Genomic DNA, 18,139 nt, shown 5'->3' on the forward strand with positions numbered 1-18,139 from the left:
TCCATTTTAAAACAAAGCCATGAAAAAGATTCCATTTTATTTTATTTATTATTATTGTTATTGTTATTTATTATTTTTTTTTTACAAACAATAGATTTGCTGCAACATGCTCTGGCTCATATTATTGAATTAAAAAATTTAACACATTTCAAAAATATCAAAAATACACTATAATGAGTCTTAGGACTACAATATGACAATGATTGCACAAAACCATAAGATATGAACTCACTGTCTGGATGACATCCACTGGCAACAGTGAGAGAAAACCCTACAGCTTCTGAGAGATGTGTGTGAAATTTCGAAGGAGCTTATGTGTGATTGAATGATCATCAAATGAGGGAAACAGAGCAGGATTTACTGTAGCTGCTTTTCTCAACCCAGGAAGTGCTTACCCAACTATGGGGCAAAAGTCACTAACTGGAGAGAAAGATTAACTTGCCATTGGGGGAGTGTGAAAGTCCTCACCCAGGGGGAAGTAAAAAGTGACACAAGACAGTTCTATAGTGATGCTGAGGACATCACTGAATGGCTTGGAGACTATTTAATAGTTGGTACATTTATCAGTAACAGCCAAGTGCTCCCTTATGGAGGTCTCTTCATTAGTAATTATTGAGTAGATAGAGAAGGCGAGCCTGTGGCTTCCAAGTACCTGCTTTTGCTGAAAGCCTACATGGAAAGAAGGGCATCATTTGATATTCGGTAGATCAGCCAAACCTCACTGGCTCCATCTCCTAGAAAATAGCACCCAATGATCACCAAGCTGCTTGTGTTGGCTCTTCTATACACCAGGAAAATGAATTCATCAACTTATTGCACACATACACTCTACAGTAGTATACTAAAGCCCTCTCTTGGAATGAGGAGTGGTAATTCAATGACTCCATGGCAGCACGGTAGATGTATGGCATACTAGCATTCAGATTTTCAAATGTATTTTCAATCCATTTGGATAAAAATAAAAATACCATGGCTGCCAAGACTTGTGTATTTTTCTTTCTTCCATGGGACTCCTGGACTGCTCCCATTAAGCAGGAGTGATGTTCTTTCAGAAATTCTCTTAAACGTCTCTATTAAATGGGAGGTACTCACAAGGACCTGAGAATCATGCAGAGGCTGGGATCTCTGGGCTAGAGATCAACGGGCCTCTGCCCACCTGGGGAACACATCTCTGGGTGAAGTCCTGGGAAGTAGATTACATTCACCTGGAGACAGATTACTGGCTTTCACCACCTGACAACCTAATCAGATCACACAATAACTGTAAATGACTTCATAGGTCAAAAGAGTTCTGTGTATTTTTGGTGATGGGCTATGGCCTTTTCATCCCCTGTTTTAACAAAGAGCAATTATAGAGGGAAATGAATCAAAGGAAGTTACAAAAAAGAGTAGTCAGTTTTGGTGTAGCCTATATTAAAGGTTTTCATACAACCTAACATTTCCTGAACATAAATCTACCACATAAAAGAACATCTGGAACTTTAGGGTCCTTCTGACTAAAAAGTAAATACATTTACTTTTAGTAAAGTCATTTCATAACTGGGTTTTGTGGTGGTTCCAATTAGTAGGGTGGGAAGCTAAGACAAGAAAAGGTTCACAGATAAAGGATAATTTTTAAAAGACTATACTATTGAAGTGGTATATTCCCAAAATAATTTCCAACACTGTCATCTTGGGTTTTTTCCGTCATTTTCCTTCCCCCCCCAATTTTTCTATTAAAAAATAAGGCGGCAACATACTACTGTTCCCATCTTTCTTACAGCACCTGAACTTTGCATGAACCACTATGTTCCCCACTTCAAATCAAGACCTGAGTTCTAAAATTTTGCAGTAGCTAACCAGTAGTTTGACACAGAAAAGCTGTGTTCCTGGTAATTTGGGGACTCATTCAGATCCTTGATGGGTTGAACACTAGACAGCCATTGGTATGGAACCCCCCCAAGAGTGTACCCCACTGACACACGCACATGGGTACGGGGCCTCTGAGAAGATGAGGATACATAACCATTTGTGGAGTGGTCATCTGGTTTTCTACCACTGCTTTAACAAAACTTCCCTCCGCCCAAAAAAAAAAAAAAAAAGACAAATATATGTCTAGATTAACCTTATCTTTAACATTTTGTTTCTCATGAAACAAATTAAAAATGGTTCCACTCTATTTTCTTTTTAATTGTGAAAGTATTTAAAAATTCAAAGCACATTCCCCACTGGGTAACATTAAGCAATGTCAAAACTTCGCAGGAATAAAGAGGAATTAATTTTCCTAAGTAAATCTTCTAAAAGAAAAGGCAACAGAACAGAATTATGGAAGGAACTGCATTTTGCAAGGGTTACATGGAATGTGCAAAAAAAATCAGTAAACCAGGTTTTCTGTAAGCTTAGGATTTTCTCAATTAAGTCTTTCAGAAATTGAGCCCAATACTGTGAAACCATGTGAGATGGATAAGCATTTTCAGAAGAAGACTCTGTTAAACATTAAGAGGTGAACCCTCAACTCACTCCTGATGTTTTAGAAAACCATCTCTCTGCTCTAGAGTAAGAGAAGGAACCTGCCTAACCCGGAAGCTCCATCCATCCATCTGTGCTCGTTCGGCCTCAGTCTGTTCAGAGTCATCTATAACTCAAGGTTACTTGCATGTAAGCAGCAGCAGCCTTGGCCCTACGTGCTAGGAGGCTGACTGCCACCTCCATCACATGTTATGGAAAGAGGCCAATCCCCAAATGCCTCTCTTGTGACCTGCTGGGAGGTTCCTAGCAGGTGTCACATTTGTCAAGGAGTTATTCTTTTTGTGATTTGGGGGGAAGTAGTCTTAGTCCTCACTCCTTCCCTATCTTCATCCCCAAAAGAAGGTCCTACTCCCCTGTGTCTCAGGAACGTTCACAGCCTGACATCCAACAGTTAAATCAATTTCCCAGGGCCCCTCCTAGAACCTCCTAGAACCCTCACAGCCGGCGCCAACACCCGACGATCATCCTGCCTGTGGAGAAAGGCGCTGGGCTGCCTCTAAGAAGACTGGCTCGAGTGCAGATTCAAAAATAAAAAGTTCACAGTCAATGAAAAGTGCTCTCACTACATCACATACATAAATGATCTGTTTGATTGGTTCTACATTTCCAATAAACATCATTTTGATAGGCTGTATTCTCGTAGAGAAGAAGGAAAAGCCATGTGACTAGTCACGTTGCATCCCGTCAGGTTGAGATATAAGGTGATTTCTCTGTCACAGAGATCCAACAGCAGCAATCAGTAAAGGGAATCAATCTTCAGTTATTTCCTCCACAGAAATAGTCCCTTTCCTGCCCAGGCAGGCAAATTCTCAAAATCATCCTAGGAGAGAAAGGGTTAATGGCAGGTGGTAGGACTGGTACAGGGCAATGCCTGCCTGCTCCCCAGTAGCCCTGGGGATCCCAATGCAGGTTAAATGTGAAACTGAACACTGATGGTGTTTACTAGCTTATCCAGAGCAAGACCCTGACAGCTCTCACCATGTCTGGCTCCGAGTTCTACCCCCCTCTCATCTGTGGTTTAGAAATGCAGAGGCAGAGTGCCCCTGGTAGGGTGCCCTACCCCACACCTCACAGCCTTCCCAGCGCCATGGCCCCCAGGGGAGTACTACAGCGCCGTGTCAAACTCCTCTGCGAGCTCGGTCCGACCCTCTTCGCTGGAATCAGGCTCAGGCCTGCTTTCCTGGTGGTGTTTCATTTGTTCCTTCACTTCTTCTTCGAGGTCACGAGGTACAACGAACTGGTCCTCCGGCTCCAGCTGAGCGGGGGCAGCAAAATAGCCAGTTTTCTTCCTGGGTGCTTCTGTGGCCACTTCGATGAGGTTCAGACTATCTTCCAGGGGCACAATCGAGCCATTGGAGAGCTTCTTTCCGTAGAGACAGGAAGTGGAGGGAGACTTCTGTAACTCCGTCTTGTCTTTGCTCACTGGCAGAAGGATGCCACTATTCACACTGTTCTGTCTTCGGATCCCAAAAACTAACCCTCTAGCACGTTCCTCGAGGCACGGGATAGGAAAATTCTCTCTAAGAGTGGGAGAGTTCTCAAGCTGCCTGCCCCTACAGCAGTGGATATCTACTTCTACTTCCACCTTGCTGCCATTTGTCATGACCCCTTCAACGGGCTGGTCGTCATCACTGTCCAGGCCATTGTCGGACTGGTTACTGGAGAAAGTCGCACAGGACGGCTGGCGCTGAAACACCCCTGATGTGGGCGTTGGGTGGAGGCTGCAGCGCCTCTCTGGCCTTGAAAGCAAGGCAGCATCCAGGCCAACAGTGTTATGCTCGTCAGAGGCAGTGGATCCCACCTCACTGCTCACCTCTGAAGTGGACATCTCGCTGCTGAACTCAGAGGCAATACCACTACTGGAGGAAGGAGTGGTTGGCTTGGGCGGGTCCTTGATGGCGGCGGTTGAAGCAAATCCCACAGGACCTGGGAGGGTGAGCCCATTCATTTCACAAGTGCAGCCTTCCTCGCCAACGTTCAAATAAACCACCATCGCACCCACATTGTCCTGACAACCATAGCTCTGTGCTAATGTGCACAGCTTCTTGGCCGCCGCTAATGGGTCTTGTACATGGCATACTGCGTTGACTGCTTCTGTGTATGACAAGTGTTCCCACAATGCTTTGTTTCCCAGAATCAGCAACTCATCCTGAATGGTAAGTGGAGTGGAAGATATGTGGGGCTTGGGGAGGATCCAAGGGTAGAGGTATGTACAGCCCAGCAGCCGGGTACAGCAGGTTACCCCATTCACTTTGTTGTCCTAGAGACAAGCAGAATGCAAACTCTGAGAAACAAGCAACAATGACACCGAATTTTATATCTCTCTAGATCACAATGCTTAGGGCTCTACAATAAAACAGAATTGACATGTTATGTGGTTTTTCCTAGGATCTGTGTAATTTTAAGTGGACTTACGAAAAATAAATGTATAGAATTCTAAAAGGACAAAATATCAAATGGGTATTATTCTGCAAATAGTTCAGAAGACTGAGTTAAAACCAATTAAAATTAAGTGGCTAAAAGGCACCTCCGTCTCAAAAGATATTTGCTCTAACATGAAGTATAGGCCTCAGCATGTTCTTAAATAGAGAAACATCTGTTAGAAAAACAATAAGCAAAACTATCAATTCCCCATCACCAGTATTCTTGGAGGGGCCAAAACTCAGATGGGTCACTAAATATGACTTCTCATTTAAAGGCAGAGTTGGGACTGAAGATACTGAATGGCTAAGAGAATTTTTATAGCTAAAGCACCGAATAATGCCTAAAGTCTGAAATCTGTGGCATGATTTACCTACTCTGTAATGGTTGTACCAAGAACGATGTAATTCTAAACTCAGAGGAAAAGGAATAACCCTGGTTGCAGGCTGGGAATGTTTATCTGCCAGATGCTTCATATTGATGTCTTCTCAAGATAAAACCAAACAAAACTGCTAAAGCCCTCAATATGCTAATTTCATAGTTGCAGTCATTCTTTGGGTGAAAATCCTGCCTCATTTATCAGAATTTGTCACAAACTCTCGAAATTTATAATCTTATTTTCCTTACCTGTAAAATGAAAATAAAAGCACTTCTATCATGGGGGTTATTGTGAAGCTTAAACAAAACAGTGAAAGTACAATGCTTAGCAAATAACAAGAAAACAATAAATGTCCGTAGTTATAAAAATGTTTCCTACTTGTCCAGGACTCCCTAAGAAAAATCTGAACATTATCTAAATTCTGTAATAGACTAATCAAGCAAAAAGTTATCTTTTATCTTTCATTTGTTTTGACTGAAAGACTCTCCTAAGACCAAATTTCCCGAATCTCCACAGCATCAACCACATTATAATGATACTTTTTTTGGTTTTGTGCTTCCTTGGATGGAATCTTTTATAGTCCTTATTACAGAATTCTGACAGAACAGACAGCCTAGAAGTGGACCCACACATATAGTCGACTGATCTTTGACAAAGGAGCCAAGGGAATTCAGTGAAGAAAGGACAGTCTATTTCAAAACACGGTGCTGGGTCAACTGGACGTTCACATGCCAAACATGGTGCTGGGTCAACAGGACACTCACATGCCAAAAAAGAAAAAATACCTAGACATGGGGCAGCTTACACCTTTCACAAACATTAATCCAAAATAAAACACAGACCTAAATGTAAACTTCTAGAAGATAACATAGAAGAAAATCTAAGTGACTTTGGGTTTGGCAATGAGTTTTTAGATACAACACCAAAAGCATGACCCATGAAAGAAGAAAATTGGTAAGTGGGACTTCATTAAACTAGAAACTTCTGCCCTGCAAAAGACAGTTAAAAGAATGAAAGACAAGCCACAGACCGGGAGAAAATATTTGCAAAACATTTCGGATAAGGACTTGTATCCAAAATACACAAAGAACTCAACAATAAAGAAACAAACAATCCAATTAAAAATGGGCAAAAGATCTGAACAAAATTCTGCTTTGCAGTAAACAATGTCCACATGTAATTGCTAAAGTCTTTTTGAAAGCAAAAAACGTTATGCTAACTTCTGAAAAGGGAGAAAAGTTATAGAGATACTGATGCTTCTTTATTAAAAAAAACAATACCAGAGTATACTAAGCCATATACAATATAAAAAGGAAAAATACTGTGAAACTTTTCATTTCAGAACAGGGATGTCAAACTATAAACTTTTTTCTTCTGTTTGGAATAACAAACCAGATGAAAATTAACCAAGGAGGACATTTACATTTATTTTACATGCTATATATGTCTCAAGGACCACAAATTAGGATTTTTCATTTCTAATTAATTTGCTTTTTCTTTCTGCTAGTCATTAGCTGCTCCTTAGATTTTCTTTTATTACTATTTTCAGGATTGGATACAATTTACAGGGCTTGATAGGAAGAAAATGGACATTCACTGTTCTATGCAGAACAGCATTCATTAGATTCGGGGAGCGGAGGTGACCGGTGGAGAGCAAGATTCACCTCTGTTATGATGGCTTTTTGGTCCTTCACCCTCTGAGCCTCCTCTGGGTCCTGTTCCAGGCTGAAGACTTTAGACAGGGGCAGTGGCTTCCCACTTCGGCACAGGACTGCTTGGCACGTGCCAACGTTGGCCACGGTCAAGCTAAAGCTACTTGTTGGATCGGCAGTGTCAGGGCGGATATAACAAAGGAGAGCAGAAGAGCCCAGCTTCTGGCCAGCCATTCCTAATTTCCTGTTGAGAAAGAAAAGAAAATGAAAACATGGCAGCTAGTTTTAGAAGAAAGCAGCGGTCCTTCCTGTCCATGACTCCCTCGTTTTTTGCCGTGTGACTGAAGCCGCTTCACCCTCCTCCGTCGGAGGGCAGCCTCTTGATGTGGGTGATGATGGTGAAGACAGCCTTGCCTTCTACTCTTAGCTGAGAAATTTTACCAAAAGGGTCCGGGTAGAGGAGACAAGGTGTGGCTTTCTCTGTTGCTTCTGCTTGTCTGATCATAGACTACAATGACCTAACTCGGCGGCTTCCAACGGTAGCAAATCAGAAACACCTGAAGGGCTTGTTAAAGACAACACTGGGCCCACCCCCAGAGTTTCTGATTCAGTGGGTAAGGGGCTGGCCCAATAATCTACATTCCAATAAGTTTCTGTGATGCTGAGACTGCTCGTCCTAGAATAACACTTTGTGAACCACTTACTTAGGCTGTAAGTTCCCTGAAGGAAGGCCCATAATTTTCCTTGTATTTCTCCCATACACATGGCATCCATCCCCCTCAGCGCTTGGTACACAATGCTAAGTACAGAGCAGATGCTATCAGAAAGATCTGGTTTCAAATTCCAGCTCTGCCATTTACGGGCTATAGATCCTCAGCAAGTTGATGCTCCGAGAAATTTTTCTGATTAAAATACGCACCTCCACGGCTTGTTTTGAAAATTAAAGATACAGTATGAAAAATGCTTGGTACAGTGCCCAGCTCTTGGGAAGTGCTTCATAAACTGAGTTTCCTTTCCCACACCCTTTATTTTGCCAAGTCCCTAGGCTCAATTCTATTACTGAAAAACAGAATCCTTTCTCAACATCTTTGTGTTATAATGACAGATAAAACCACCTCGGGCTCCAGGTTGTTCCGTTTCAACCCTGATTATACGAAGGTACACCCTCTCAGTTGTATGTACCCTTTATGCAGCCCACCTGATGTGCAAGATGCTCTATTAGCCACTAAGAGATTTTCAACAGTTTGGTTTATAGGGTTTTTGCCCTTAAGTGGCTTAGATTTCAGTGAGGAGATTACTTGGTAAATCCCCAATAATAAGTATTTTAAACACAAGAATCTGATGAGTGCTTAACCTTTTGTAGTTCTCTTATAAAGGATTACCACCTTCCTTCCCCGAAATGCGTATACACACACGCAACCTTTTGCGCATGATTTCTGGGCTTTCCAGCTTCTCAGCAGCCTTCGGTTTCAACAGAGAAAACAGATGCCTCTTCAAAGAGCCAAAGTCCCCACATTCCATGCTGATGGAGAGAATGGTCACAGAACAAAGAGCAAGATCTCACCTTGCCCCTGTACTTATAACTGAGACCCTGACCTTCTGGCTTAGTGAGATTTATTTTCCAAAAGCAGGGCCGAGTTAGGAATTATTCAACCCACCTGCTTACCTGTGAGATACCAAGAAGGTGTGGGCCATGAAAACTGTGTCATTTGTTGACTGCTGTACCTCTTCCAAAAGCACATCTGCCATGGTACACTGGAGTAGGCGAGGGAGCTCCTCATTTCGGTCCCCATCAAACATGCCATACACAGCTCCCACGCCCTCTGCAAAGTTATCCACAGCTAGAGCAGATATACATAGCCTATCACAGAAACAGGAGAAAGACAAACAACGAAGAAAGTTAGTGGTAAAGCATTCTTCTCCAGGGAGGCTTCTTTAAAAAAGTAAGTATTGATTGAGGGTGGAGAAGAATAGTAGTAAATCCTAATCTACACATGAAAAAAAGTGTTACAGAAGATAAGTAAGCAGCATCTTAAAGAGTTGATGCCATAAGAAAAGGGGGAATTCAGCCACATTCAGGAGCAGTACATATTAGCTCTGCAATGCTGTGGAAGGCTGGGAAAATTAGATGTTTTCTCTTCGTAGTGATTAAGGACTAGTATCAACACCCTTCAGCCAAACACTCCCCCGGGTGCACAACATACCTGTGGTTGCAGAAGTTGAGTTTATTATGCCTTGCAACAAGAGAAAGCACACCATGGGACTCTGGGGTATATAAGAGGGTATTGGAAAAACTCTAGTACAGGATTTGTGTCTGCCTGGGTCATTTTGGGGAAGATCTAACAAAGTGGGGGATCATACTAGATTGGGTGCTGTCAGAAAGCAGGGCTATTCTATGGTTGCGTACCTCAATAAATCTTATCTACAGGGAAAGAAGATTAGCATGGGGACAAAGCTGTGATTGATAAAGAAAGTAGCAGTCACCCATCTTAGTCATGAGATGGGGTGTGGGTGTTTTGTGGACTGCACATTCATTTTGTTTTGTCTTACTGGATCATGGTCTCAGAGGAATCTTATCTGATGTTGGCATTCTGTGATTTGTTTACGTCCAACAGGAGAACAACATGGCCTAGCTTTCAGCACCAGATCCTTTCCCAGATGTCAGGGGAACTTTCTCAGTCTCCATGGCCATGATACTCACTTGTTTCTCTGCCCTGCCATCTCAGCCAGTCCATGGCTCCAGAAGGTTGATGTAACTGTAGAATCAGTGGTTGGCAAAGGTTTCTGATCAATTTTCAGGGTGGTGATATGGCTGTGGGAAGTGGAGGAAGGGAAGTTTAAACCGTATATGCTTCTGTACTTTACAGAAGCTATCCCAACAATAATTTACGTTTTTATAAAATAATCTGTTGACAGACCAAGACTAATTTCCAGAGAGACCAAAGAAAGTAGTATGCTGACCCACTAGCCAAGAAGAGAGAGAGGGCTTCCCTGGTGGCGCAGTGGTTGAGAGTCCGCCTGCCGATACAGGGGACACGGGTTCGTACCCCGGTCCGGGAAGATCCCATATGCCGCGGAGCGGCTGGGCCCGTGAGCCATGGCCGCTGAGCCTGCGCGTCTGGAGCCTGTGCTCCGCAACAGAGGAGAGACCTGCTCACTGCTGTGGGAGAGACCACAGCAGTGAGAGGCCCGCGTTATCGCAAAAAAAAAAAAAAAAAAAAAAGAAGAGAGAGAAAGGAAAGGGGTGGGAGGAAGAAATAGGGGCCAATTTTGTTATAATCGATGCCGTTCATTTCAATGAAAAACTAAGCACCACAAAGATTTCTAAGTTTCAACTGTCTACTTATTTTAAGTATTTTGATACAGTGAAGTCTTGATACAATGAATGAGCTTGCATTGTCTTAGATGTAATGTAATGCGATCTGTGCCACCTAAATTACCTATGCCTGCTGTATAATCACACCCACTCAGGATGGCTGTTCTCTTGCTCTCTCTATGACCCTGCCCAACCAGTGCCTGCCTCACCCACACCCTACTCGCCTGACTGACCTTCCCTCTGAATCACAGAGCCTGATCGGTAAATGCCTGCATACCTACCTCCCCACCCCCACGTCACTCGGCCCCAGCTAGTGACTGTTCTCATCTTTAGAGCAGAACTCTCTCTACTATGAGAGTTTTTCAAAGGGCTGGCAAGGGGGCGTGCCTCTGCTCGTTTCCCAGGTAACTGATGAGCCAACCTCCCTCTATAACTGGTAACCTCCCTCTCCCCCAGTAGTAAAGACACTACCATGTCCTGCCCACCAGATGCTGCACACAGTGGGGTGTTGCTCCGGGACCTTGCTTCAGACATGTAAGATCCTCCTACCCGTTAAAACATGATGTCTCTGTTGCTGACTCTGGGCTCTTTCTTTGGTCTCGAGGTTGGCCAAGTACAGGGCTTGCAGGCCTGTGGGGTGCAGCCCCACACCTTCCCTGTAAAGATACTGGGGTACGGCTGAGCAGTACCCACGATGTTGAGTTCGAATATCTATGGGCTGACTGCTGGACAGAACACCCATCGAAAACTGACTCAAAGAAGAGAACTGAGGGGCTTTATGATCTAATTCATTCTACTCCTTTAATGAACTGAGGTCTCCACAGTCCTTAAGAAGAACCACACAAGGCTGGTGGGAGTTACAGCACATGTGGATTCAACTTCGTAAGTCTTCCTACCTAAATGTGTCTAGCGTCTTGTGTTCCAGAACCAGATTTGTATTTCCAGTTAGGTCCAGGTCTTGTAAAGTAGCAGGCAGAGACTCTGGAATCAGGATTTCGGTCAAGTCGTTGCAACTTAGGTCTACAAACTGAGAGGAAAACACAGAGATCAAGTTAATTCTTAACTCCCTAAGGGTCAATGTCCTACTATATCCTCAAAGGGAATTTAATTTCTTCCCAGAAGTCAATTAAATATACTGTGATCCCAAACCGCCACTTTCCTCTTCCTTAGAAGAGAACTGTCTCAGTCACACCCCTCCCATCACCCCCAGACACCATTCCAGCACACAGAAGTACCTGTATCTGAGGCAACTGCAGTATTTCCGGGAAAATGCTAATGTGGTTGGAGTGCGCCACCAGAGTGTGCAGCCTTTTGCAGTTTGCGATGGTCGTGGGGATGGTTTTAAGCTTGTTGCCACTTAGGTTCAGTTCCTCCAATTGCTCCAATTTATTTAGTTTGCTGTAAAGGAAACACCAAAATACCATACTGCACCCAAATGAGCAGCTGCCAAACAAGTTCCACAGCTGCCAGAGTACAGAGGTGACCGACCTGCTGCCCAATGACCAGCCAGAATGAAACAGCCACGAGGGTGGACAAACACTCTCGCCGAGCCTCAGCCGCATCTCCCTCCCTCCCAGTGCATTTCAAGGGCTGAACCCTCCTTGCGCTTCTACTGCAGCTGCTGGATCTTTAGGGCATGAACATCTTCCTATTATCTGACTTCTAGGAAGTGGCTGAATTGGCATCAGCCTAGGGTTGGTCGACCAGTTACAGTACTTGCTTTGCCACTAACTAGTTGCAAAATACTGGGTAGATTAGTGTCAGCGGACATCAACAGCCTTGGCTATAACGTAAAGAAGTTGTACTAAATCATCACTAAGATTGTTTTTAGTTTTATTTTTAATTTATTTTTTTAAATTTAATTAATTTATTTAATTCTTGGCTGCTTTGGGTCTTAGTTGCGGCACGTGGGATCTTTGTTGTGTTGCGCAGGCTCTTTGATGTCATGCACAGGCTCTTTGTTGTGGCGCGTGGGCGTCTCTCTAGTTGTGGTGCGCAGGCTCCAGAGAGCATGGGCTCTGTAGTTTGTGGCACGCGGGCTCTCTAACTGAGGTTCGAGGGCTTAGTTGCCCCGAGGCATGTGGGATCCTAGTTCCCCGACCAGGGATTGAACCCGCGTCCCCTGCATTGGAAGGCAGATTCTTTAGCACTGGACCACCAGAGAATTCCCTCCTTTTAGTTTTAAATTTCTAGGGACTTCCCTGGTGGCAAAGTGGTACAGAGTCCTCCTGCTAGTGCAGGGGACACGGGTTCAAGCCCTGGTCCGGGAAGATCCCACATGCCGCAGAGCAACTAAGCCTGTGCGCCACAACTACTGAGCCTGCGTACCACAACCACTGAAGCCCACACGCCTAGAACCTGTGCTCCGCAACAAGAGAAGCCACCGCAATGAGAAGCATGCACAGCGAAACGAAGAGTAGCCACCCACTCGCCGCAGCTAGGGAAAACCCTTGTGCAGCAACAAAGACCCAACACGGCCAAAACTAAATAAATAAAATAAATTTTAAAAAAATAATAAATTTCTACAGTTATTCATAACATAATCCACCTTCAGTAAACATTTATCAAGTGCCTAGAATGCACACAGCGCTGTGCTAGGGACTGTGATGCAGGCGATTCACACTGTCCCTCCAGTAAGCAAAGTTTTCCACACAGTAAGCAAAACATCTTAAGATGGCCTAACACCTTTATCAGATTATTACAAATTGCTCTGATTTCTCTTTATCTACCAATTTTAAACACTGTAAAAATAATAAACTGTTGTAACATAGAAAGTTTAGCAAATAAAGAAAATAAATCAATGATAATACCAATTTGAAAAAATTACTATTTTCATTTTGCTGAATTTCCTGCTGAATTTTTCATATATAGATTTTACATGAAATTTATATCCTGCCCTTTTCACATATCATAAATATTGATAATTTTCATTGCTAGAAAATTGATAAATACTTTGTAATAGTTAAGCTCAGTAAAATTGTTTTCTTTCTTATTACAATAGTAATACTCACTGAAAAAAATTGAAAAATAAAGATGAACATAAAAAAAAAAACCTTTTAATCCCACAACCAGATTTAATCTCCGACGACAATTTGGTGGAGAGTAGTCTTGGCCTTTTTAATGCATGAAACTCTATGTTTCGAATTAAAACATGATGCTTATCATATGTATTGTTTAATAACTTGCTTTTTTTTTTTACTTAATAATATATTTTAAAAATATTCCCATGTCCAAATTTCACGCTTTTCTCTTACACAATTCCGTACTTGGATCCTTCTGACTTATAGATAGAAACGCAGCATCTGTATCTCATTCAGTGTCTTACTAAGCACCCAGAACTGTGCTAGATTCTGAAAATAGTCCAAAGGAAACAAAAGACTTGGGATTGTGCCTGTGCAATTATAACACTGTTCAGGAGATAACTTGACAGGAGATTTATTATTCAGTACGGAACATACATTTTCTTTAAAATAATGCTCTAAATTCCATTCATTCATTCATTTATTCATTCATTTAGGCTCTGTTGGGTCTTTCGTTGCTGCGCGCGGGCTTTCTCTAGTCGTGGCAAGCGGGGGCTACTCTTCGTTGTGGTGCGCAGGCTTCTCATTGTGGTGGCTTCTCTTGCTGCGGAGCACGGGCTCTAGGTGCGCAGACTTCAGTAGTTGTGGCTCATGGGCTCAGCAGTTGTGGCGCATGGGCTCAGTTGCTCTGCGGCATGTGGGATCTTCCTGGACCAGGGCTCGAACCAGTGTCACCTGCACTGGCAGGCGGATTCTTAACCACTGCGCCACCAGGGAAGTCACCCATTTAGTTTTATCATCTGTATTCAGATTATTCTAATTTTGTGTAATCTCCTGTTGATCCTTGTCCTTACTTCTAACTTCTTAGTTTCATACTCTTAGGTGTGTTTTAAGTTTTCTATCAGCCTGCTTTTGACCACTCCAACAGTAAGAGTGTCGTCAAATTAGGTGGAATTCATTAGTTTCAGAGTATTACATCTGGTATCTCCCAACAGCTTCATAAACTAATGTAACTTGTCAGTGGTGTGTCATTTGCACTTTATATGAACATATTTGAGGCCAACTGAATGAATCTGATAGGATTTCAAGAGATCTATCACATCCTGAAATTAAGATTCTGTATTCACTTTAAAAGCCATTGTTCAGGGACTTCCCTGGTGGCCCAATGGTTAAGAATCCGCCTGCCAATGCAGGGGACACAGGTTCAAGCCCTCGTCCAAGAAGATCCCACATGCCCCGGAGCAACTAAGCTCATGTGCCACAACTACAGAGCCTGTGCTCTAGAGCCCGTAAGAAACAACTACTGAAGCCCGCACGCCTAGAGCCCATGCTCCACAACAAAGAGAAGCCACCACAGGGCTTCCCTGGTGGCGCAGTGGTTGAGAGTCCGCCTGCCGATGCAGGGGACATGGGTTCGTGCCCTGGTCCAGGAAGATCCCACATGCCGCGGAGCGGCTAGGTGCGTGAGCCATGGCCACTGAGCCTGCGCGTCCGGAGCCTCTGCTCCACAACGGGAGAGGCCACAACAGTGAGAGGCCCGCGTACTGAAAAAAAAAAAAAAAAAAAAGAGAGAGAAGCCACCACAATGAGAAGCCCATACACTGCAACAAAGAGTAGCCCCCGCTCACCACAACTAGAGAAAGCCCCCACGCAGCAATGAAGACCCAATGCAGCCGGAAAAAAAAGAAAAAAAATTAATTAATAAAAGCCATTCTTCAAATTCTTTCAAGGAAGCAATCAATATCTCCAAATATCTCATTTTATAATCACAAAAATTACAATTTCTACGTTTTTCAACTTTAACACATTTCTAAGAAAATTTGTGAAACAAAATTAGAATAAAAATACAGTTTTCTTTTCATTCAAATTGTATCAAACATGATATAATTTTATATGAAATATATATATAAAATTTCATTCAAATTATATCAAATGTCATTTCCCTATGTTCTTAGTTTTTGAAAACATGATTTTTAATGACTACCTTTATGGTATAAATGGATTTTTCTGGTGTCAAATTTTCTTTTTTTTAATAATTTGTTTGTTTGTTATTTTGCGGTACGCGGGCCTCTCACTGCTGTGGCCTCTCCCGTTGCGGAGCACAGCCTCCTGATGTGCAGGCTCAGCGGCCATGGCTCACGGGCCCAGCTGCTCCGCAGCACATGGGATCCTCCCAGACCAGGGCACGACCCCGCATCCCCTGAATCGGCAGGTGGACTCTCAACCACTGCGCCACCAGGGAAACCCCTAATATTTTTTTTAAAAAATACTTATTTATTTGGCTGTGCTGGGTCTTAGTTGTGGCATGCAAAATCTTCGTTGCCACGAGTGGGATCTGCAGTTGTGGCATGTGGGATCTTTTAGTTGTGGCATGCGAACTCTTAATTGTGCCATGTGGGATCTAGTTCCCTGACCAGGGATCGAACCCAGGCGTCCTGCATTGGGAGCATGGAGTCTTGGCCACTGGACCACCAGGGAAGTGCCTCTGGTGTCAAATTTTCTAAAAACAATTTTTTTTAATCAAATGTATTTTGGAAGATACTTATTTCTCCACTGACACTGTTTAAAACTTTGACAAGGGATATATGTATATGTATAGCTAATTCACTTTGTTATAAAGCAGAAACTAACACACCATTGTAAAGCAATTATACTCCAATAAAGATGTAAAAAAAAAAAAACTTTGACAACACTAAATATCCCTCTTATGTCTTATAAATGTAGCCTGGCTAAATACTATTCATCTCTTTAGCGCAGCTACCCGTGCATATCTTTAACATTCTGCATTTATTACACTGCACTGCAACTGCCTATATACTTGTCTATTTCCCTAATTTGACTGCAAGTTCCTTGAGGACAGAGACTGTAACTTAATCACCACTGTTTCCCTAGCACCTACATAGTACTTGACATACAGTAGGCATTCAACATATATAAAAATGAACAAATTAATGGACTCAACAGTATTTTATATATCAGTGCTGAAAGGAGAAAAGAAAGAATTATCTTCAGAATTTAATTTATTTCATAAGCCTGTACTTTCTAGGTTGAAAATTCTTAGTCCACTATTAAGTAAATAGAACTAAGAATTAAACACATTTTAACCACAATGTCTGTGGTTACTGATACTTAACAACAGGGTACAGATCTTCCCATTCAAGTAGTAGAATCACAGCACCAGTAAGTCAGTCAACCTAAAGCAAGAGTATCCAGTAAAATAGCTGTGATGTAGTCTGACAAATGCAGAATCATGTTATGTATCTGATACGATCAAAGTTCGCGTTTGCTTACCTTGCGGGAAAAGTCTGTAGCTGGTTGTTTGCAAGATGCAAGATTCGCAGGTGCGGGTGCCCCACCAGGACGGGCACACACTGATCTGTCAGGAGGTTGTTGGTCAGGTAGAGCAGCTGCAGTGCACTCAGACTCTCCTCCCCAGTGCAAGCAGAGGGCAGAGACTCCAGACTATTTGCAGATGCATTCAAGTATCTGAGACTGACAGAACACATGCAAATCATTTCCTTTATGGCTACTGGTTGCCTTCTTGTGTGGAAACCATCATGCCATCTCAGTATGTAACACTGCCTTTCCGTGCTCCCAAACTCATGACAAAAGTAATTTCCTCCAGGTAGTTTTCTCTGATTGATCCTACCCAAACAAAATTCCTTCTACTCAACTCATGTAAGCCAAGCAGAGAGGGAAGAATGCAGGCTTAGTTGTGTTCCCGGGATTCTGTGGTAGTCTAATTCTAACCCAGCTTCATGTTTTACTGTCTGCATGACCACCGAAACGATGCTGTTGAGTATCATGTGCACAAATATATGAACTGTGAGGACACCCTTTAGAAAAATGTTTGTCTGATTTTAATAGGATCATATTTATTTAGCCAATCCCCCTATAGTCCCCTAATAATGGGCATATCAGCTGTTTCCAATTGTTTGCCATCATAGACATTATAATGAGCACCTTCGAGTCCTCACCCCATTATTTCTTTAGGCCATATTCCCAGAAGCAGAATATGTGGGGTCAAAGGCTACATATATCTTTAAGATTTTTATACATATACTGCCAAAATGAGCCTCAGAAAGGCTATATCAAAGTATACTTCAGAAAGGCTATGCCACTAGAAGGATATACGATTGCATTTGCTCGCACCTTTGTCAACACTGAGTATCATAATTCATTTTAATCTTCACCAATCTAAGAAGTAAAACATGGTATGATTTAAAAAATCTGCCTAGCATGGTGTTTGGTACATACAGAACATGCTCAGCAAAAGGCAGCTAATATTATTAAACTTCTGTGTTCTTAAGTCTTCTTCAAACTGTATGATCCACATTGCGAATTAGCTTTTAAGTTGTTGAGGGAACTGTGTGTCTGTTTGTGTCTTCATATATCCCAAAAGTGCTCCGTGCAGAGTTAGTATTAAATATTATTGACAATTTGCTACAACTGCTAGGTAACTTCCTTACTAAAGATTCTAGAGCTGAACTAATTTTATTCAGACTGTCATCAGAATGAAATGCACTGTAATGCATTACTAACAAATACTTATTAATTAACAAATGTTACTGCACTACAACTTTCCAAAAAGAAAATTTCCCTCAAATGTTTTTTTAGAATTTCCAAAGATTTTATTTTTAGGAAACTCCAACCAAGCATATTACACATTAAGAGATGTATTAACTGACAGAGAACAAGCCAGACACTTGAGGGCTAAATGCTTTTTGTGTGCCTCCTGCCGCCTAGTTAAATTACCACTGTTTCTCTCTGCTTTCTCCGCGTCAGAATTGAAGAAAAATACTGCCTTCTCCATATTACAGAAAACTATAATTAAAAACCAATT

General features: G+C 42.4%; 1 protein-coding gene across 8 annotated transcripts in view; it reads right to left on the reverse strand.

Annotated features, from left to right (window-relative positions):
- Positions 1-25: 25 nt before the first annotated feature.
- The window catches only part of PHLPP2 (PH domain and leucine rich repeat protein phosphatase 2), a 72,550-nt gene continuing 54,436 nt past the window's right edge, over positions 26-18,139 (reverse strand). For 6 of the 8 annotated variants that reach the window (XM_033844522.2, XM_004314285.4, XM_033844525.2 and 3 more), the window contains 7 exons: positions 16,588-16,788; positions 11,512-11,674; positions 11,173-11,303; positions 9,662-9,772; positions 8,627-8,821; positions 6,973-7,204; positions 26-4,768 (listed from right to left, as the gene is read on the reverse strand). In XM_033844522.2, the coding sequence (XP_033700413.1) occupies positions 3,614-4,768; positions 6,973-7,204; positions 8,627-8,821; positions 9,662-9,772; positions 11,173-11,303; positions 11,512-11,674; positions 16,588-16,788 (2,188 nt within the window). In that variant the 3' untranslated portion in view covers positions 26-3,613. The remainder of the gene's footprint in view (positions 4,769-6,972; positions 7,205-8,626; positions 8,822-9,661; positions 9,773-11,172; positions 11,304-11,511; positions 11,675-16,587; positions 16,789-18,139) is intronic. The other 2 variants (XM_019935551.3, XM_019935552.3) reach the window with 1 other exon arrangement.

This window comes from Tursiops truncatus, chromosome 19, assembly GCF_011762595.2.
Source record: "Tursiops truncatus isolate mTurTru1 chromosome 19, mTurTru1.mat.Y, whole genome shotgun sequence".
NCBI lineage: Eukaryota > Metazoa > Chordata > Mammalia > Artiodactyla > Delphinidae > Tursiops > Tursiops truncatus.